The sequence below is a fragment of the Penicillium oxalicum genome, chromosome V (genome assembly GCF_001723175.1).
Source record: "Penicillium oxalicum strain HP7-1 chromosome V, whole genome shotgun sequence".
NCBI lineage: Eukaryota > Fungi > Ascomycota > Eurotiomycetes > Eurotiales > Aspergillaceae > Penicillium > Penicillium oxalicum.
This window is the reverse complement of record NC_064654.1, coordinates 575,311-596,960: the sequence shown is the minus strand read 5'-3', so window position 1 is coordinate 596,960 and position 21,650 is coordinate 575,311. Positions and strand designations below refer to the sequence as shown.

Sequence of the window (21,650 nt, the reverse complement as noted above, 5' to 3'; positions counted from 1 at the left end):
CCCAATTCTCTTTTCTTTCCGTGTTCTTGTCTTGTGTCGACAGCAATCTGGTCAATCGTTTGGAATTTCAAAGTCTGGGACCGTTCAAGCCTGGGAGTACATTGGCAATGACCTCTTCAGAATCATACCCTGTGGCCAATGGGGCCGGCCACAGCAATTGGGTGGTACAAAAATTCGGCGGCACCAGTGTCGGCAAGTTTGCGTTGAATATCATTGAGCAGGTGGTCCAGTACGTGAGCAATGACTTCCCCTCCTGGGAGCTCCCCCCGGTGCCTCCCATCCCCCGAACGATCTTTGGCATATCAGAACTCACCTTGGGTCTGCAATTCATCATCGTGAAGTACATGTGGGCTGACAAGTGGATCTGGCATGTGAAACAGACCCAGCCTGGTTGACAACAGGGTCGCTGTTGTATGCTCCGCCAGAAGCAGCTCGACCAAAGCAGAGGGTACTACAAACCGGTGAGTCATCAAAACGCTCGATGGAATACTTGTACCAACCTGCAGATGCAAATGCACGCTACGCAGGTCACGGCCAGTATCAGGTCAATCGTGTTGAGCACCAGCTGATGTCTCTTTGACATGGACATATAGGTTACTGCGGGCAGCCCGGGATGCTGAAAGCTCCCATTCTCAGCAATACCACACTTTCGTCGAAGCCGTCCGCTCGGAGCACGTGCAAGTGGTGCAGGAACAGATTCAGTCCTCGGAACTACGGGATCAAGTCATTGCCGACATCAACACCGAATGCCAGAAGGTTTTGAAAGTTCTTGAGGCCGCGCAAACCCTTGGGGAGATCAGCGCGCGATGTGTGGACAAGGTGATGAGCGCGGGTGAGAAGCTGAGCTGTCGGCTCATGGCCGCGTTTCTCCAGGACCGTGGGGTCGACTCACAATACGTCGATCTGGCTGAGGTGATTGACTTCCCCATTGGTCCGAATGGTCTGGATCAGGACTTTTACAATTCTCTGGCGGCTGCTCTGGGTAAGCTGGTCGCGGACTGTGAGCACCGGGTGCCGGTCATCACAGGGTACTTTGGCACCATTCCCGGTGGCCTGCTGGATCAGGTCGGCCGTGGCTATACCGATCTGTGTGCCGCCCTCGTCGCCGTGGGCACTCACGCCAAAGAGTTGCAGGTGTGGAAGGAGGTGGATGGCATCTTCACGGCCGATCCGCGTAAGGTCCCGACGGCGCGACTCCTCCCGACCATCACTCCCGCTGAAGCTGCCGAGTTGACCTTTTATGGATCCGAGGTTATCCACCCGTTCACCATGGAGCAAGTCATTCGCGCCAAGATCCCCATTCGGATCAAGAACGTGATGAACCCGAAGAACCGCGGCACTGTGATCTTCCCCGATTCTGCCGCCGAGCTGGAGCGGGACACGCCTGGTCACGACCCTCGTCTTTTCCGCACTCGCAGTCCTAGCCTGATGCAGAAGCCCAAGCGACCCACCGCGGTGACCATCAAGCACAAGATCTTGGTGATCAACGTGCACTCGAACAAGCGGTCCTTGTCACATGGCTTCTTTGCAGGGATCTTTTCCATTCTGGATAAGTGGCGCTTGTCGATCGATTTGATCTCCACGAGTGAAGTCCACGTCTCGATGGCTCTCCACTCGGAATTGCCCTTGCTGAATGGTAATGGCCGTGATGATTATCAAGTGATTGATGATTCTCTCAAGGGTGCGCTCAACGACCTGACCAAGTACGGCACGGTCGATATCATTCCCGACATGGCCATTCTCAGCCTGGTTGGCAAACAGATGAAGAATATGATTGGAGTTGCGGGACGTATGTTCACTACATTGGGTGAGAACAATGTGAATATTGAGATGATCTCACAAGGTAAGACACTTGTCCATCCCCTCATCAAATTGATGTCAAATCCCGATCCCGCCCCATCCCACCCTCCACCTTTATTTTTTGTGCTCTCTCTCTCTACCGCCCTCTCTGGGTCGCCTCCTACCATGTCGCCCCTCGTCTCCCTTGATCATCCCTTGTAGGGAAAAAAAAGGCAAAGACAATCGACTGACGCGTGGCCTTGATGTGTCTTTCTCCTGCAGGTGCCAGTGAAATCAACATCTCCTGTGTCATCGAAGAACGCGATGCCGACCGTGCCCTCAACATCATCCACACTAGCATGTTCACCTTCCTGGAATAAAATGCCCCGGAAGGGAGGACATAGAACGTACCATTTTGTCGTTTGAGATATCCCCTTTGGCCTATTTCGCTGGATTTCTGTTTTTTTAGGGGCTTGCCATTGGGTGAGCCTGACCTTTGCTTCGATTTTTCGTTTTGTTCGTGATAGAGAAAAGTTGGCTTTTTTCTTTTTGCATGATATACCCGAGTGATTTTCAACGAAGATCTCGGGACACACATTTGTTTCAGCTCAGCATGCCTCCTCGTTTCTTGAAGAAGGGCTTCCTCCTTTTTGTCTTTTTTTGCATTGTGGCGGTCGGCGGGCGTTTTGTTTCCCTCGGGTGGGTTTTTTTTCGTGTCGTGGAGGCCGTCTTTCTTGTTCCCCCCCCCCCTCCTTGGCCTTTTTGACCTTTATCCTCTTAATTAGACTAGTTGATTTGACGAGCGGGCGCGTGATTTTCACACTGGAGAGATGGGTGTGTTGAGGACCGGTGGGCATGGAGATGGGAGATGGGAGATGAGAATGGCGGAGACATCGATATTGAGAAGCTTGTTGAAGAAAAGCTTGGCCTCGCAGCAATGATCTCCCCTCCAGATCAATTTTGTGTGTCCCAGTCATCCCATGGTTGATGAAACTTGCGCCCATCCTCTCACAGCGTTGGAGCGTCGGATCCCCGCATGATGTACATGAAACGAGAATGAATTTCAACATGAGCAATCCTCCAGAGGTACCGAGAGGAAGCAAGGGTCACGATCGTGATGCTTCTGTACCTACTCCAGTTCTTCATATCCAAGGTTCGACTCTACTGTACATCTCAAATTCACATGTAAATGTAAAAATCAATCCGCCACCCAGCCAGCATCGGCACCCTGCTTCCACACCTCTTCACTCAACTCATCTTCTACGGGGGAATATCTGTCCACTCTCGACATCAATACTAGAAGATCGGATGAATCTTCCCATACCATCAATTTATCACTCTGTGCTTTCAATCTGGGTAAATAGATCAACCAGTCTTACTATTTGATCTACACGATCTACAATCAAGGGGAACCAAGAAAAGTAATACATCTATTCCTATTGGTTATCATAATAAAACAAATGATTCCCCCAAAATCCATTTTTTTATATAAAAAAAAAACGGGTACAGCTGCATCTGCAGCTGCCGCCTCCATAGGTACCAGCGGCCCGGGGATCCATGAAGGCCGGGAGTGCAAGGAAAAAACAAACAAAAAACAGTTTTCTTAGGGCACAGAACGCATTATGCATCACCTGCAGATGTATGTAAGTCATCATGGATCGAGCAGATGGTGATTGAAGATAGGTTAGGGACAATTGAGTACCTATATGTACTACTGTAGTTGATGGTGATTTGAACTCGTAGATCAATTATCGAGTACCTACGTATTACATTTTAGACGATTCGTATCTTTCCACCTATGTATATATTCGCTGATATGATCATATACTTATTCAATAGGTGATATGTATTCCTAGACTTCAGCTATAGAGTATCCTCAATACGAACACTTTCCCAAGGTCAAAAAGAATATCCCTATGAAGAGCCTAGGGCATACTCACACTTGGATGTACACCCTCCAATACTCCTACTGTCTGACCGTAGCCCCCGGGCACCCGACCAGCCGACATGACAACTAACTAAACTACCGTGACCGGAACTGGTAAGGGGAGGTTGAAATAGATCGGAAGGAGGGGGAAGATGGAAGTATAGGTGGCACTATCTATTGTATTAAATCTGATGCAAGTACAGTGTAGTATAGTAGCCCCCCCCCCCTGTCAATGATCGATCCCGATCATTTCGAGTTAAGGCTCACATCCATGAATACACATGCATGAACGGATGCACGGATGATCTTCCGCATATATGCAGGAGGGAATCAGGTTATAGTGGGGGGATCCGTCCCCTGCTTTGATTTTTGAATTATTCGGGATATAGGGTTAAGTACTGTGGTGATGTATGAATATTTACTTGGTATATACTTAGCACTGGTCCTTTAATGTAAGATTTCAATTTTGGTATCGAGTTGGTTGGTTGATAATATGAAAAAAAAATATATGGGATATAGAGATGCGAATGCAGACTGCAGACTTGTAGGCTGGACTCGGGGTGCGGAAGATGGTACATCTCAAGGATGTACCCATACTTGAAGCTATGATACTCTTGCACTTTATACACCAGCCCATTACTTATAAGTGTTTCTTGATGTCTTAATTCATCAATTACACTGTATATTAAAAAAATCTAAAAAAAAATATACCTAAGCAGAGAGCGCGTGATCCGAGGCAATTACTATATTCAGACCCGTCGTGAGGCTATAAATATTTAGCACATAGACACCAGACACTAGAGAGCACCCTTATATCAAACCACATGATCCATTTGATTTTCTGTCTATCTTGTTTCAAAAAAAAAGAAGAAAAGAAAAACTCAAAAATAAAAGAGACAAAAAAGTCTATTAGACTACTGTTTCAACATAAACCACCCAGGCTACTTAGTACACATCGCCACTTGGCTCCAGCTGGAGAATAGCGTAGCGCATCGACTCCCCTCCCTTGAATCTTGTACAGTACTATGCAAGTACACACTACACACCACACAGTACTAGTAGCCGACTCTCTTCTCCATCAAGTCTCCAGAATAACAGCAACCTGAGCACAGCGTATATCAGATCATACCACAAAACACTCTATCTCATGTATCAGAGCATCTGCGAGGACCACGACAGGGCGTGTCAACCGCATACCTGCCGCTGGATGATCAGTCCCCAGTCACCAGTTGTCACACACCCTTTTTGAACCCGGAATCCACTCTCCATGGAGAGGGGAGAGTGTCTTGTCACTCGGACGTGAAGTGAACCTGTGAACTTTCTTCTACGAGTGCTACAAGTCCGTGGAGTGGAGGCTGGAAAGGGCGAGGCGAGCAAGGGATGGGGTTTCCAGGTCCACTTTTATTTTTGGGGGCAGAGGGGGAGTGTGTTTCTTACATTCCAGAGGGAGAGAGAGAACAAGAGGGAAAGAGATGGTAGGAGGTAGGAGTTGGGAGAGAAGAGGTGGAAAAGGGAAAAGGAAGGGGGGAAAGCAATAATTGCTGCTCTATTATATGGTGATTTAGAGTCCACCAGGCTTTGATAGTGTTTACTCGTGGTGAAGTGAGTAGGGCGTTATTTTCAAGGGCAAAAGAGGGTGAATTTCCATGATTGGAGGGGACGATGTATGAGGTTGGGAATTGAAGTGGATGGGCGGGAAAAGAGTAGAATAATATTGAGCAAGTAAAGATCGTAGTGGAGTTTACGTTGCATTCATATTATTCTACACGGGGGGGGGGGGGGGGGGGGGGAAGACGGAGAGACCTCGGAGGTTCATTGGGGTCCGGAGGGAATTGGTTCCATTGCTACATTCTTCAAGTCTACAGTCGTCGTCTCTGTGGGTTTGGCAAGGTTTAAATCGGATTGAAAACGTCTGATCGGTGGATCGCGCGGCAGGCGGCTACTAATTATTACCTACCCGCCGGTTGATGTGTACGAGAGTAATGATCCTGGACGTGGGAGTCTTGTACAGATGGGCTTGAAACTTGGGCGACCCAAGGCTGAAAATAATCATTCCGAGTCCAGACAAGATCAGATCGACTCGGGTGGAAAGAAAAAAGAACCAGAAAAGAAAAAGAAAAAGCAAGAAAAAAAAACAAAAAAAACTTGGCGACCTGCGACACCGATGATGTCGATATTTGGTGGCGCCGGGCGGATGGGATGAGCCCCAGTCAAAAGTTGGAGATGCGGAAGTTGGTCCAACAGGACGGGTCGGGGAGGAACGGCATCGCTTTCTGCTTGAAGGAGAGAAATGAGTAGTATTCAGTGAATACTACTCGCTGAGTGCTGTACTATAGGAGAATGAAAGTAGAGTTCTGCGCGACTCCATATTTCTAAACGAGTCACACACTCAAACAGTGGTACACTCCACGACGGTAGAGTTTGGCCCAGCCATAACCCGGTTTTTCTGTCTTCTCATCTCGATTCTTTCCCTGCCTGCCACGTTCCAATGTCATGTCCCAAGGACCTTTCCCGTGCGGGCCAAAAAGGTACCCTAGAAATAATGATGGATCGTGGATGGTCCAACGCGCCCTCCCAAGAACTTCATTGGACGAGGAGTGGCCGTTGACCGGTCCCTGGCTCTGGTCCACGGATTGTCTTCAGGTACCCGGAGTCGACCTGTTCTGGACACGGAGACTGGGAACCAGGAACAAAACTTAAGGATGCTGCATGTCTAAACTCGGGAGTGTTCTGACGGTGGATGAGCAGAGCTCATTCTGCCTCCCTCCAAGAACACCCACGGCATGGAGAATGCGAGCCGAACCAGGCAGGAGGAGACATTGCAGGCAACCCTTCTAACGTGGACCACCTCCAGGGCTCCGAGGATTTGTGAAATGACAGTCGAACCTCTCACTCTCATTCATGGTCTTGCGCGTACTACTAGGATCAGTCGGATTGCCGACACGGCAGAGGAGTATAATGATGATGACGACGGAGGACCATCCGAGATCATGTCTCACTGGCGGTGGATAGATTGACTGAAACTAAGATCGCAGATTCATGTGCCGTGCCACTGGTGCGCGCCCACTGCCCAGTGTGGGATCCTCATCCGATCGGTCATCGTGGAGCTGAAGTAATGAATCGAAATCCAGTCCCCTCGACCTGGGTCAAGTGTACCCAATCCAAGTCCGCGCCCGTCGGGATTGACCATGTCGACGGCAAAGCCCTATGGGAGTGACTAGTTGAGGGCTCATGCTCCCAGCATCAATCAAGGACGAATATTGGTCAACCCGGTCGAATCGCCGTGGTCAATAAAGCCCAATAATCATCGATATAGTCCTGGATGGAGCCACAAGTCACGGTTGGCCCGACGATTTCCATCAATTCTTCGGACAGCCCCCCGGGGTCATCGTATCATTCACCCATTCGTGCACGACCAGCAACCACTCACCCATCCTCATGGAAAAGATGGTCCTGGAGGAAGAGTCAAGTTGACATCTTTGACTATGGGTGAAAGTACTCGTCCTCTTGTCATCATTCAGTCTGCTGAGCGCCCTCAGTCTGCGGCGAACCACGACCATGGAGATTGAAGCGTAGAAAAAGCGAAATTCCCTAAAAAAGAACAACATAACTCCGGAGATCCCAATCCACAAGTGGATCCCATGATTTCCATCTTTTTCCAAGGCGCGCAGCCGGTTTAGCTCGACTCCGCCCAGCGTTGAGAACCAGTCGGGAGGACGGATCGCCGCCTGCTGAATGTCGGCGAGCAAGGAGCGCGAATCCCTTGGGTCCCTCCAGAACGTGTACAATACCACCGTATGGTCACAGCATACCGTATGGTCACCTCCCTCTACCCCTCTACGACGCGTCCTCTCCACGCGTTCATACCATACCAGACCACCTCTCCTCCACCGCCATACCATACAGGATCTGGAACGCCCTCGCCTGGCAAGCCATCATCGCTCCTCCTCCTCCACTTATTCTCATCCCCCCCACCTCGAAAGAGGAAAAAAAAAAAAAAAAGGGCCCGATCCTCTGTTCCCTTACAACTCCAGTGCGTCTGAGCATCGACTCTGGAAACCACCAGACAGTAAAGAAGAAGAAGAAGAGAGAGAGGAGACAAAAGGTCGCCAGTGCCAGATCTTCACAAACCACAAGAGATCTCAATCCTCCCTCCAATTCCCACCCCCCATCTTCCTCCCTACGCCCCTCTCTTCACTCTGCCCGTGCAAAGCCTCGGCCAGATCACCACGACGTGTCATACAAAGCCACACCAATCTCCACCCATCTGGTCCCCTCCCGCTCTGGACCTTGCAAGTACACAATCACATCACCCGCTGCTGGACCTGAACTGCCAGTGGTCAACATCAGCCATCATTCTGCTTGTGTTTCCCACCATCTGCCCTTCGCGCGCTCTCTCTCTCTCTCTCCCTCTCAGAGTCCATCCATCGTGGTTCACATCGAGCCATCTGTCGCCCGCGATCATCTCGTGGAGATTCCACACTTGGCCGCCTCTGTCACCCGCTCATTCGCTTTCCCCCTCCCCAAGTGGACGTGTCCGATTCTTAGCGCCTGCCCAACGCTAACCATCTTGTCCACTCTCATCCACTCCATCACAGCCGGAGACGATAGACTTTGATAAACAACGACATCACCTCCTCATCCACCGCCTACGATTGGTCTGACGGAAAAGACAACAAAACCACCAAGTTATTTTTTCTCCCTCTCCATCCACGTTGGCTGGCACCCGTGCCCCGTCGAACAGTGTCCCTCCAGTCCTCTTCGGCGTACACCGTTGGACACCGTTGGGCAACAAATACAGACCCTGCCGTCGGCTCAGTTCACTAGGCTGTACCCGTCCCCTCCCCACCCAGACGGTTCAGTACGATCCCGCTCTGGCGCCCTCGATCCTATCATTGCGAGTCGCGCGCGTGTGTGGATTATCAACGACAGTTTATCCTCCCCCCCATCCCCCGTTTGTTGATTCACGCGTCATATGATTGCTCAGTGCGACGAGTGACTTGATCTCGTTCTCGATCCTTGCACATAATGGGATCGACGCGTCCGGCGCTCGGTGCGCACACCTTCGCCCCAGCACTTGGCCCATCAGCCCACGCCGCGCCCAAACCTGAGCCCCGTCTTCAACCTTCACCGCTACCACTCCAACCTATGATCGAGACTCCATTGCTCCCTTCATCCAACACGCACAGGCCATCGCCCACGGAAGGGTTGGCGTCGCACGAGTCCGCCTCGGAGCAAAAACTCGGATTCGTTCCCATCACCGCTCCCAATCCTCCCATGTTCAAGACCGACTCGCCCGACAAGAAGCCGGCCTTTCCCACTTTCGCCCACCAGACCTCCATGCCCGCGCAGTCGGCCCTGTTCACCACATTTTCCAGTGTGCACTCCACCGACGAGTCCACAGACAATCGCTACGTGGACGACGCGGCGCATGGCAGCTTTGCCGATTTCCCGGATCCCTCCTACGACGCCAAGGCGCCCATGAAGCGCACCTTGATGGAAGCCGCGCCGCTCAGAGAACGTCCGGTCAAGCGGCAAAAGTCGGACGACGCGCAGCTCTATCGACTGCCCGAACCGCATCAGATGCCCGCGATCGAGGACGACGGCACCAAGCCGCCGTACAGTTACGCGACCCTGATTGGCATGTCCATCCTGCGCGCCCCCAACCGCCGTTTGACCCTGGCGCAAATCTACAAGTGGATCTCCGACACCTTTTCCTACTACAAGAACCTCGATGCCGGCTGGCAGAATAGCATCCGACACAACCTGAGTCTCAACAAAGCGTTTATCAAACAGGAGCGCCCCAAGGATGACCCGGCAAGGGTAACTATTGGGCCATCGAGCCGGGCATGGAGGGCCAGTTCCTCAAGGACAAGCAGGTCCGCCGTGCCACCATGTCCAGTCTGCCTCTGCCCGCCGCGCCGCAGCGCGAGTTGATCCCGCAGCCGCCCAGCGCCACCACCACCACCTGGGTGGTGCCCCCTCCCCGGTGCTGCGACAAATGCCCCCGCTCAAGGCTCCCTCGCGCCTGGAGGATCTCTCGTCGGATGCAACGCTGCCCGCATCGGATCCCGCCTTGCAGGAAGATACCGCAGATGAAGCGCCCCGACGCACCGGGCCCCCTCGTCCCGCCCCCATTCGATCCTCTCCTCTTCAAGCCATTCGATCATCGCCCCCCATCCCCCCTCCTCGTTTCGCTCGTGCCGGGACCCGCCCACCCCCACGCATCAGGCCGGCCCGACTCCGGCGCAGCGTTCGCGCAAGCGCAAGTCCATCTCGATGAATGACAGCGGCTACTACTCCTCGCTGGAGTCGTCTGCACTGCGGCCCAACAAGGCCGGCCACATCCTGACCTCAGACTTGGACATCGAGCCACCTCGCATCAAGCGGGGCCGCGCTGAGGAGGAAATCGCCCGCATGCGCAGCTCATCGCAGGAGCACAGTCCCGGTGAAACTACCGCACGCAAGGAAACCAAGCCCGCGGTGGCGTCGTCGCCTCTGCGCGACGAGTATGTGAGCATGCTCCCACCCCCGCTGACCCCCGTGATCAAGTTCAAGAAGCCGGCCAAGCCGCCCCCTTCCGTCTCGCCCAACACGAACCTGCGCAATCACCGCCGCAAGATCCAGAAGATGGTCAATTCCCCCATCAAGCAATTGGGCATCGGAGATGATGAGCTCCTGCCCTGGAGCCCCGCCTTTACGCTCCTCGACGAGGCCTTTTCCTTGACCCCGGCGGATCATGCTCACAGTACCTTTGATGTCTTTGCGGATCCATGTGGAGACACGTGCATGTCCGCGGTCGCCCTTGGGTCTCCGGAGAAGCGCCCTCACAAGCGCCCTCGATTCGAAAGCAACACTCATCCCCTGACCGATTTGAGCAATTCCCTGGGGGGTCGGTTGAATGTGCCCTCGCTCACTCGATCCAAGTCGAGTACTTTCCCAGAATCCCCGTCTCGCTTGCCCGACGGCTCGCGTCTCGCGGAGGGCAGTCAGGATGACTTTTTCGCCTTCCACCTGTTTGATGAGAGTAACGATAGCCCCAACGAAGTGGACGGTGTTGATCTGCTGCAAGGCTTTCAAAAGATCGGTGGCTCCAACAAGGACGAGAGTCTCAAGCACAAGATTCTCCATGCGCGTCCTCATTTGAATGGTCGCAGCCACTCCACCATGTTTTGACGGGGGTTCCTTGTTCCTCCCTCCTCCTGACATATCGACGTGTTCGATTTGTCTTTTTGTTCACCCTTGCGACTGTGTTGTTCTTTTTTTTTTCCCCTTCTCTCTCTCTCTTTCATTGTTTTGATGGTTTAAAGACTGGACTTTTGTCCTGTCCGCTTGATTCCCCGTCCGCCCCTCATTTTGTTGATTTTTGATCTGGTTGCACGTGATGCCGATTCTGTATGAAGCTTTCTCGGTCCACTCCCGACCTCGCGCGTTGGATACTCCCGGCCTCGACGCCGAGCATGTTTTGTGTTTTTGTTTTTGTTGGGGAGGAAAGTGGCGTGTGACTCGTGAGGCTCAAGGCGTCCTCGGCTTTCTGTTTCTGTACTTTGATCATCATCGTCGATGTTTCACCATGGGCCGTGCAAATCTATGCTCCCCGGAGGTGGAAAGCAACAGGTGGAGCCTGTCTTTTCTTCTTCTGTGCAGTATCTGCAACCCTGTCGATTGTCCAAACTACTCTACTGAGTCGTCGCCGGCCGATGTGGATCGGCACTTGCTTTTTGTTCCTCCATTTCTTCAATTCGCGCCTCTCCCACACACAGATCCCCCCCACCTCACAGGGGGGACTTGACTACGACCTTTATGACGATGCCAAGATGTACATGAACAAGCGATGGTCTTTTTTTTTTTTTTTTTCACTCTTTGGGATATTGGGATTTGATGTTTTCTTGAGAGCTGCCAGACAGATTGTTTCTCGCCTGCATCGTTGTTGACTTTTCTGCTGTTTGATTTTCCTCCGCCCTGTCCAATTTGTCTTTTGTGTCCTTTGAGAGGGTGTTTTTTGGGGGGGTTTGAAGCACGCGGTGCACACTGTCAAGGGAGCGCTCAGCGCTGGAAAGGGATTACATGGGACGTGCTAACTACATTGGAGGCGTTGTTGGCTTTTTGTGAGGTTGATTTATTCTTAGGTTGTTTCTATCTTTTCTTTTCTCCCTATGTGCTAGAGTAATATGAACGTGATTATCACCTGTCCCGAGTATCCCAGTTTCCTCCTTGGATTCTTTTTTGTCCTCTTCCGATTAGACCATGATCTGCAAACATAGACGTACTGTGAGTGTCGTGAGTAAAACTAAAGACTCTACATCCCTCCGCGCCTCCAAGCCCCTAATCTTTCCGAAGCAAAAACCATCCCTATTCATCTTACCAAGGCCAGGAACCATCTACAAGGAGATCAATCGGCATTCCAAAAGTACCCTAGACTTGTAGAATTTGAATGTCATTTGGATTTCTTTTGATTCATTATTTCTTTCTCCAAAAAAAGAACTAAGACAGGAACACAAAAACAGGTGCCTCGAATACCTCGTTTCAAATGTTTTGAGCACTCCCCTCCCCCCATGTTCACATTGGAAAAAGATGTGTTTTTGGTCGTTGAGGCGTTGCAAGTGTGCTGGGTTGTTGGTTTTGGTTTTTTTTTTTTTTTTTTGGAATATGGAGTGATAGAGTGGGCGAGGATGATGGTGAGGAATGTAGATGGGTTTGGAGACTTGAAAGATTTAAGGGGTGTCCCTGAGAGGAAAAAAAAGGATTTGGTTTCACGAGGGAAGGTCGAAGAGAGTTGAGAGTGGGAATGATTTGATGGTGCCTTTCTTTCGTGGGTTTGATCTGAGAAGATGGGATGTGTGATTGTGGGATGTTTGGGACCTGTTGATATTCCTGATCAATATCTTGGGGTTGGATCGAGTCGAGACGGGTCGAGTCGAGGCTTTGTGGTGGCGGTGTTATGACTATTTGTGATAATAGTCTTTATATCGATCTGTATGCGTTATGCAAAAGTCGAAGATTTTCTTGTAATCCCAAGGATACCTGAGGATCGAGAACCGACAACCGACGATCAGCAATTGTCTTTGAGATGTTGAAGACTGAGGACAGATTCTCCAGCAAGTCGTGCGCCTTGCTCATGGGAAAAAGAGTCGTCGGGTAATAAATGAGGACAAAGACACAACCTGGACGGCTGAAAGACGAGAGTGAACAACATTCGATCATTCTGGGTAGCAGCCCGTGGCCACTGTGATCGAGGTGATGGGCAAAGCATTGAATAGCACTTCTTCTAATCACTGCTAGCGCAGCCACGACACCCACAGCTGACACACTGAATGGATTGCTCATCTTTCAATTGAGCCTTGGGAACACGACAAATGCATGTTGAATTGAAATTGGTTTCCTTGGTCTGAACGCAGCGGAGACAGCAGAGCTAGAAGTTTGACGAGAAATGTCAGTCAACCAAAGGTCCTATGTCGAAGCGCAATGCGCAATGCCAAGGAAGGAGAAATGATATTTGCACAATATTGAGAAAATCATGATCAAAACTCCATCGCATGGTTTCGAGTGTCAGGGTATTAACTCACCTTCTCATAACCCTGTTTTTTCCATTTCGCAATCAGGTTGGCATCGGCATAGTTGTTCTTCAAAAGCCAGTCGTATAATTGTTTTGAAATGGCTTCCTTTTCATAATATAGATCGTAGATGTATCTTGAGCCTGGGGGTGAGGAGAAGACAAGGTCAGTCTTGGGGTCATCAAAAGAGAAGATTCATTTCCAATTTTTGAAACGAGAACTGTCTCGAAAGACTCCCTAAAGCTGCCGATGAACGGGGCAAACCAGCCAACCTCTTTCGTCGGCCAGCCAGCCTGGCTCCTCAGTGCTTGAGGGTGCCAAGCACAAGCGCACGCGCACATCTATCGTATTGCGAAAAGGCGAGGCGAGGCAAGGGAGATTGCTTGTCACTTACGCTGGTGACTAATCTGAAAGATTGGCCAGAGAACTTCATGTTTCTTCTTGCCCTCATGAGACGCATTCTCCGCATCCTTCATTTTATTGCCGAATTCCAGCAGAGTGTCTTCGATATCATCGAACCCAGCTGGTGGGGGTTTGCGATTGCGAGCTGCCGTGCGAACGGGTGGCATGGTGACAGAAAGGAGGTAGCAGGTGAAGATCGAGAAAAGTGGGGAATTATGATTCCAAGCACGGAGATTTTCAAGAAGAGAATAAAAGCACCGTAAAAGCACTCGATCTGGCGCTGAGACTATCCCGTAGAAATGCAAACTGGAGACAACACTTCGCAATCGTCGGTCCGATGTGGTTTTCAAAGAAGCCACCCGATGCCGCGTCATTTTTGTGCCAGCTCAGACCGCCTCGAGTTTGCGGGCAGGGCGAACTTCCGCGGATGAGACCGGGGACTCACCTGCGCATTCGAACCATCCAATTCCTTAAAATATCATTCCCGTTCGAATCATTGTGAACGAGGGTCTCTATATATCTTCTTCATTGTCAAGACATCTCCGTATATCACTCCCCACAACACAATGGACCCTTCTCTCGATATCTCCAAGCTCAGCGACGCCGACAAGGCTGATCTGCAGCAGCAACTCGCCAACGAGCAGCAAAAGGCAACTATTCAGCAGAGTAAGTTGTGTCTCAATGCCTATATTGATCGGTCTCAGGTTCCAACAAGAATGATGACCTTTGCCTCATTCCTCCCAATTGCGCGCCGAGCTCGATCGAGCTCTCTTTTCCTCCCTCAGAAAAAGAAAGTAAAAAACCACCGGATTGCTAACCACTACCCTTGCTTTTCACAGCCGTCCACTCCCTCAACGAGGTCTGTTTCAAGAAGTGCACAACCTCCAAGAGCTTCTCATCCGGTACTCTCGACCGAAGCGAGGAGGCATGCGCGGCAAACTGCGTGGACCGATGGATGGATTCACAGCTGTTGATCCTGCAGAAGCTGGGCAGCATGCGCCAGTAAATACTTGCGCTTGAGTGGGAAACCGCTTGCTTCCGGATTTGAAGTGGAGAAGCGGGTTCGCACATCGTATCCAAATTATCCTGGGTCTGGAGCTGGATCATGATTTTGACATGGCTGAGGGAAAGCGGGGGCGGCTAGGGCTGCGTTGGACTGGCGCGTTTCTATGGTTTTTAGTTCTGGTCCAAGTCCTCTCTTGTCGCTTTGGCTCTGGATTGGATCCGGGATAAAAGGGACATTCCTACCGGGAATTTATACGACTTCTCATGCCTCACTTTGGTTGGATTTGGATGGCATCCCGTGTGGATGGAATCTCCTGCGAGGGGGAATTTGACAGAAACCGACGGCTGGTTTATGGTCTGTCCGATGGCAGGCTAACGATTATAGATTTGTATGTCCCATCTGGTGATCATTTTCATGGAGTGATGGATGTACGAGTTGTTTCTTGTATACTAGAATCGAAGTGAAATTAAAGCTTTGTGTAATCTACTTTAATGCGGTGGCTGTAGATCATCGAAGTTCACCTCGTACACTCGCCTTTCGCCCTTTGCAGCCAATGCTCAAACTGGAGCCAAATGGCTCATTTTGCCGGATTCCGTAACCCCAGATCATATCACGCCTAGCTCGACAGATCTAGACATAGACATGAAACGCCCAATGCGCATCCATCGAGCCAGACACTCGCCTACGCTGAGCACTGGCTGAGGGCGCATGGTTGATGTCAAGAAGAACCAGCCAGCAGACATCTACAGAGAACTCGTGTGGCCTATGACACACATCCATTCTGTCCTACGGGCGTGACACTGGAAGCCGGCTTATTTTTTTTTAATCATGTCAAGAAGTATTTCTTTTTTGTATCATTCAGCCCTCGTTGCTGCGTATAACAACCAAGGAACTGGCTGGTATTGAGAATCACCACGGTGGAAAACAAAGTTCGCCTAAACCCAAAGAAATCAATTTCCTATTCTCCATTTTAGACGATAGCCAGCTTGGTGGCGGCCAATGTCCAGAGCGTCAACATCGGGCGTGAGACGGGCGAAAGCCTTCTTGGAGCCGTCGGGGCTGTAAAGAGACAGTTAGCAACGATAAAAATGGTCGAGAAAACGCAGGCCACATCGAGAATGGGAATGCCTGCACCCTAATTCGAGAGCAGGATTCAACGTACCGGACGAGGGTGTTGACCTTGATGGTGTCAACGTCGTACAGCTTCTTAAGAGCCTGCTTGATCTGGCGCTTGTTGGCCTTGACATCAACGATGAAGACGAGGGTGTTGTTCTCCTCGATCTTCTTCATGGCGCTCTCGGTGTTCAGGGGGTACAGGATGATGTTGTGGGCATCCATGCGGGGGTCACGGGGGACCGAGACACGGGGGTACTTGGGAGACCGAGAGAGCTGCAGGGTCTTGGGGCGGTGGAAGGTGGTCGAGGTGCGGACCTTGCGGGCCTTGTGGAGCTATTGATTCGCACAGAATGTTAGTTGAAAGCTGTCGCAGAGGAATTGGTGGTGCAAGTGCTTTTTTATCGCAGCTATGACCGGCAGGCAAAAGAGAATGATTCGAGGAGAGAAAACTCGGTAAGATGTGCATGAAGGTAAAAGGAGGGACAAAAGACGTACAGAAGAGCCCTTAACGACTGCCTTGGCGGCAGCGTTAGCCCGGGAGGCATTGCCTGTAGAGCGAAACTTGTCAGTTCTCGGTCATGTATGCAAATGTCGAAAATGTCGGGATTTGTGTATTTGGCGGATTTGATCGAATCGAGAAATAGTTCCAAAGTGTCCAGATCAAATTCCCAATATCGACTCAGTCTTGCCTGTTGTCGGGCTGTTGTCGCGATTGTTTTTTTGTTTCCTTTTCTTCTCGTCCGTAATGTGGCCGCGCATTGTGAATCCACGATGTGGGATTTGAAGCAACACATTTTGGCCCGTCCACCTCTTTTTCAAAACCCTCCGGAACACATTTCTCGATCGCACAAATTTCACGGGATAGTCGAATGCATGTAGGCGAGCTCATTCGAACGTACCTTGCTTGGTGGTAGGGGCCATGGCTGTCGTCCGCTGTCGTGGTGATTGTCGTCGCAGTGTCGAAGTTCGAACAATTTGGAGTGGCTTCGCTAAGCGAAAACCCTACCACTGTGTGGGTCAGGTGATCTCGGGCGGTCAACGACGGGCGGTCGGCCGCCGAGCCCATGCAGCTTAGTCACGATCCAGTTTTGGCTCGTCACATGACATAGACTCCACTCGCCGACGGATGGCCCGCATCATGAGGAAAGTATGGAGAAGAAGGGCAAAAAAAAAAAACCGAGGGCCTGATCGAATCGCAAAATCGGGAATGCGCCTGAGCTAGAAATGCACCGTTTCTTGGGCACTACCTCTTCAGCTCAGCCCTGAGAGCTCATTTACACCTTGAATTTCATTCACGGCTTCATCAATCACACCAACCACCTCCGCAATGGCCCCCAAAAGCCGGTCCAAACGGCCAAGCCTCCTCTCCAAAGGCCGTCCTCCAACCGTCAAGCCCAAACAAGCAGCCCTCTCATCCAAAGCAACCCGCAATCTAATCCGCTCCCACCATCAACTTCTCAAAGCTCGCACTCAGGCCGAAAAGGCCGGCGATGCTGCCAAAGTCAGTAGCATTGACGCGCAAATCCAAGCCAATGGCGGCCTCGCCAGTTATCAGATCGCCAGCAAACTGGGACAGTCTATGGACCGAGGCGGCGACTCCAGCAAAATCCTGGTGGACTGGATCAAGCCCGAATTGGCACGATGGACGCCCGATCTGCCCAAACTGCGGGTGCTGGAAGTTGGTGCTTTGAGTACGAAGAACGCTTGCTCGCGGACGCCCGCCCTAGAGGTGACTCGAATCGATTTGAATTCGCAGGAACCGGGGATCTTGAAACAGGACTTCATGGAGCGGCCATTGCCGGCGTCTGATATGGAGCGGTTCCATATCCTAAGTCTCTCGCTGGTCTTGAACTATGTGCCGGATGCCACGGGACGGGGTGACATGCTCAAGCGCTGCGTCGAATTCCTCACAGCCCAATGTTCGATTACTTTTACGCCGACACTGTTCTTCGTCTTGCCGGTGGCATGCGTGGACAACTCGCGCTACGTGACCGAGGAACGTTTACTTGATATCTTGTCCAGTTTGGGGTTCCGATTGGTACAAAGCAAGCGCAGCAACAAGTTGATCTATCAACTATGGCACTATGTCGGCCAGTCAGCCCCGCGCAGTTTCAAAAAAGAGATGCTCAATCCTGGTGCCAAAAGAAACAACTTTGCCATCGTTCTGCGTCAAGGGTGATATCACAATTCACAAGCGGAAAAAGAAAAAGTCATAAAATAACGCGTCGCATCACGCTATGTATACATAGACACGCGGTCGGGTCCTCGCCCGGTGTCCCGGGCGGAGCAGTTGGTGGAATCGAGACCAACCATTCAGTTCTCTGCAATCATGTCTCGAGGCAAGAATGCCCAGATAGTTCCGATCGCCGCCAGCATCATGGATGAGAGGAGGAGGAACCAGTCCAAAATTCTCTCGCGTCGAGGAATCTCATTCCCAAAGATCTTCAGATAGAAGGCGAGGGGGAAAATGATGCAGATCGTGAAGCAGAGGAATGAACCAAGGAAGGCCATGATGCGGTCAAACGCCGGGAATACGATGGCCAACACGACAATCAACGCCACGGTGAAGACGCGGACGGCGGCGCGGCCCATCCTCCGCATGGACTCGCCTTGTGCATGATCGCTAGCTGTTGGTCCAATACCTACGCCGCAGAGGACTTCGAAGGTGGCCACGAGAGGACGTGCGCTGTGGTCGCGGTCAGCTATTGAAGATCGTGCAATGATCATCCATTCAGAAATGGCAGACTTACTTCAACGGCACTTTCGTCAATGGAATAATGGCAATAAAAATGATGATGCCGACGGAGGAAATGGATCGTGGATACTGGTCCACCGTGAGGACATTTGCAGTAATCTCATCCCGGACAATGTCTCCAAACATGAGCCATCCGATGATGGCCATAGAGCAATCAAGAGAGAACTATAATCGGTCAGGCCAATTTTTCCAAAATAATAGAGTATTGGGGGGGGGGGGGGGGGGGGGGGGTTCTGGTGACAAACCGTGAAGATGTAGGTCGACCACAAACTCTTTCCGTATTTCTTAGGGTGTCTCATGTCACGGTAGATCTGGAAAAAAAAAATGCGAGTTAGCTTGCAATACCAACAGAGCAACCGATGAGTTGATAGCATATGGTTCATAAGACAACTTACATTCGGGAATACACCATGTCCGCCCCACGGAGCTATCATCTTCATGTCAGTACAGGCAAAACAGTATATTCGATGGGCCGGGCCGGCATGGTCAACCTACACATGATCAGACCAAAACTCAGTGGCAATGTTGCCCAATTCTCTGGGAAGAGGAACGTCTTCGCGGGTTGCCGCAGCGAGCCTGGTGCATCTGGTTTTATCAATCCATCAATGCAGATGAGCAGGACAACTTTGAAACGTCAGTCTACTTCCTCGGTGTCTCATGGAAGCTGTGATCACGCGGCATGCTGTGGAAATAGTGGGACTTACTGGCTGTACAGGAAACAATGCCTAGTATACTGGTCACGCTGAGGAAACGCAGGGGTAGGAAATTCAAGGGAATCAGCACCAGGCCACAGACAATCTTCCATTCGAGGAGGCCCAGGGCGGGGATCAACACATGCAAGCTATCCGCGAACAGCACCACCAGGGCAACACAGGCGCCGAGCAACTCCAGGCAGAACAGAATACTTGTCACCAAGCGGGCTTGTTGTCCAAAGCTAATATAAGCCAAGTCCGCATAAGTCACTAGACTCTTGTCCACATCCAAGCACTTGGCGAGAATACGCGCAGTGTATGAGGTGATCACGGCGGAGTAGATCAAGAAGGACAGTCCGAGCACCCAGCCAGCATGTTTCATAGCCAGTGGTAGACTCAGCAAGCCGATGCCAATCAAGACGTTGACCGAGTTGAAGACCGTCTGAGGCACCGTCGACTGTCCAATGATGATATCTTCATGAGTCCCGTCCACGTGTTCGACGTGCTTGACGATCAAAGGCGCGCGATCAGGATCTCCGGAAGCCTCTGCGAGAGCCTGCTGCTGCTCTCGGTGGAATTGAATCACATTGCGGCGAGCGGTCTCACTCACGCGAGATGAGATGGTCCCGTAGGATGCACCGTAGCTTCGCTCAAAAGACGAAGCGAGGAGACCTGCACTGGGGGCTCGCTTTCGGGACCGGCCCGGTGCGCTCAGATCCTCTTGCTCGGAGTCCTCCCCCGCCGAGTCCTCGGAAAGAAGAGGCCGCTCATGGTCGGATTGGCGACCCCAAGGAGGAGAGCTTCGCGAGCCATTGTCTAGACCTGATGCGATGGCGAGATCATCATCCAGATCCGCCGATACGAATGACGAGCGACGGGGGAGAACCTCGGGAAACTGAGCAGCTCTTTGCCACGAGCGCGCAAAGTTGTCAATACTGTTCGGCCCGCCGACTTGGCGAATACGTGAGAACGAAGACGATCTGTCATAGTCAGTTAGAGGAGGCAACGATCACCATCATAAGGGGTTCCAAGAGAGCACCCTCCCACAGCCATCTGACAGCGTACCTGGCTCTCCCAAGATTTTCCAGATCGGAGATTTGATTCCCACGACTTTGCTGATCAGCGTCGTATGAATTCGCCGCGATAACCGTCGGAATTCTGGATGAGCCCCAGCTGGACGCCTCCCCTATGGCCTCATCTGAATTTTCAGGCGCCATTGACAGTCAGTTGTTTGGATGGAATCCCTGTGAAACTTTTCCCAATGGTCGTGTGCCGTGTGGCAGGCGAGTGCGACGGGTGGAGTCCGCGGTGAAGGTTGAACGAGCTGCTCTTGGCTCCCAAGGACGGGAAATTGCAACCGGATGAGACTGAACACCCTTCACGGTCGTTACGGTTGGCCAGCTGGCGATGGTGTGAAGAGATTTGTACGCACGATTCTTCTTTCGAGCCTACACACTCTTTGAGAACTCAGGTGATTTACAGAGAAAGATAAGAGCGAGCTGGCGAGAAACAAGAAGGAAGCTCCCAGCTCCCATTAGTGTCTCGCAGTGTGGGGTTAAAGCGTACCAACAACTGATAAGCGCTCTTTTGACTCTCGCGCCGCCGATTGGAGAGTTTCGAGTATGTAATAAATAGGCTCAAAGTTGGGACTAAAAGATCAGTGAGAGGACCGTGGTGGGGTAATTGCTCTACCGCATAATTACGAGGGGTGTCACGGTCAAAAGGAAAGAGAGAGAGAGAGAGAGAGAGAGAAATTTTAATCCGATGATGTCGTCGCATACGACGCCCGTGCTGCAAGCCTTTTTTTTCCATCAACTACCCAACTGATAGGTTACGTGCTTGGCGTCTCGAGTAGTTGGCGATCGGCGCCGAGTGGTACTGCGCGACCCGTCTAGATCAGCCCCGGTCGGAGGATTGTGGTGGAGAACTCGAGAGTACGAGGGTAGAAACTCCTCTCTGCGCAGGAGTTGATGGTTTCTGTGTAATAGAGGAATAGAGAGGGTCTTCATATGACATCCAAAATGCCTGCCACGGCTTCGCACGGCTCGTCCGGCCGATAGCGGCGTTTTCTGCAGGCGCATGCCATGACGAAAGTGTCGTTGGCATATCAAAGGTACTTCTGTAACTGATCCCGGTCCCAATCATGCCCTTGGGATGGCGAGACCGTGCGAATCACGTGCCTTCACGTGTCGACGGTTCCCTAGTTCCTCAGGTACAGTACCGGAGAATGGACTCGAGAGGATGTGTACCACTGAGTGCGTGGCACATACTGATCAGAGCACTTCATCAACACGTCCACATAGATCAAGACATTCTATGATCCTGCACGCTTTGTTTACCTGAAATTGCAAACTGGAAATTGTGAATTTGCTGGAATCCTTTTTTCCTAAAAAGTACTATATGAAACCTCTATCTTCCT

At 51.4% G+C, this 21,650-nt stretch overlaps 7 protein-coding genes across 7 annotated transcripts; 4 read left to right on the top strand and 3 right to left on the bottom strand.

The window, feature by feature from the left end:
* Positions 1-107: 107 nt before the first annotated feature.
* POX_e06337 (Aspartokinase) lies at positions 108-2,159 on the top strand (the record flags this gene model as incomplete). The annotated part of the gene is made up of 4 exons (XM_050115160.1): positions 108-346; positions 402-461; positions 594-1,843; positions 2,062-2,159. 4 exons carry the CDS (start codon positions 108-110, stop codon positions 2,157-2,159), a joined length of 1,647 nt encoding a protein of 548 aa, XP_049967620.1.
* A 6,575-nt stretch (positions 2,160-8,734) lies between these two features.
* On the top strand, positions 8,735-10,882 carry POX_e06336 (uncharacterized protein; the record flags this gene model as incomplete). The annotated part of the gene is made up of 3 exons (XM_050115159.1): positions 8,735-9,529; positions 9,609-9,959; positions 10,019-10,882. The coding sequence occupies 3 exons, from the start codon at positions 8,735-8,737 to the stop codon at positions 10,880-10,882; spliced, it is 2,010 nt and encodes a 669-aa protein (XP_049967619.1).
* Positions 10,883-12,974: 2,092 nt separating this feature from the next.
* Positions 12,975-13,829, bottom strand: POX_e06335 (Pre-mRNA-splicing factor cwf14; the record flags this gene model as incomplete). Its single annotated transcript, XM_050115158.1, has 3 exons — positions 12,975-13,118; positions 13,273-13,403; positions 13,655-13,829. The coding sequence occupies 3 exons, from the start codon at positions 13,827-13,829 to the stop codon at positions 12,975-12,977; spliced, it is 450 nt and encodes a 149-aa protein (XP_049967618.1).
* Positions 13,830-14,228: 399 nt separating this feature from the next.
* POX_e06334 (Mitochondrial import inner membrane translocase subunit TIM8) lies at positions 14,229-14,668 on the top strand (the record flags this gene model as incomplete). The annotated part of the gene is made up of 2 exons (XM_050115157.1): positions 14,229-14,328; positions 14,502-14,668. 2 exons carry the CDS (start codon positions 14,229-14,231, stop codon positions 14,666-14,668), a joined length of 267 nt encoding a protein of 88 aa, XP_049967617.1.
* Positions 14,669-15,618: 950 nt separating this feature from the next.
* POX_e06333 (60S ribosomal protein L25) lies at positions 15,619-16,705 on the bottom strand (the record flags this gene model as incomplete). The annotated part of the gene is made up of 4 exons (XM_050115156.1): positions 15,619-15,727; positions 15,831-16,117; positions 16,280-16,332; positions 16,684-16,705. 4 exons carry the CDS (start codon positions 16,703-16,705, stop codon positions 15,619-15,621), a joined length of 471 nt encoding a protein of 156 aa, XP_049967616.1.
* Positions 16,706-17,111: 406 nt separating this feature from the next.
* POX_e06332 (25S rRNA (adenine(2142)-N(1))-methyltransferase) lies at positions 17,112-17,963 on the top strand (the record flags this gene model as incomplete). The annotated part of the gene is made up of 1 exon (XM_050115155.1): positions 17,112-17,963. One exon carries the CDS (start codon positions 17,112-17,114, stop codon positions 17,961-17,963), a length of 852 nt encoding a protein of 283 aa, XP_049967615.1.
* A 134-nt stretch (positions 17,964-18,097) lies between these two features.
* On the bottom strand, positions 18,098-20,448 carry POX_e06331 (Vacuolar amino acid transporter 1; the record flags this gene model as incomplete). The annotated part of the gene is made up of 7 exons (XM_050115154.1): positions 18,098-18,470; positions 18,535-18,704; positions 18,785-18,850; positions 18,935-18,966; positions 19,035-19,163; positions 19,244-20,211; positions 20,297-20,448. 7 exons carry the CDS (start codon positions 20,446-20,448, stop codon positions 18,098-18,100), a joined length of 1,890 nt encoding a protein of 629 aa, XP_049967614.1.
* Between the last annotated feature and the right edge of the window lie 1,202 nt (positions 20,449-21,650).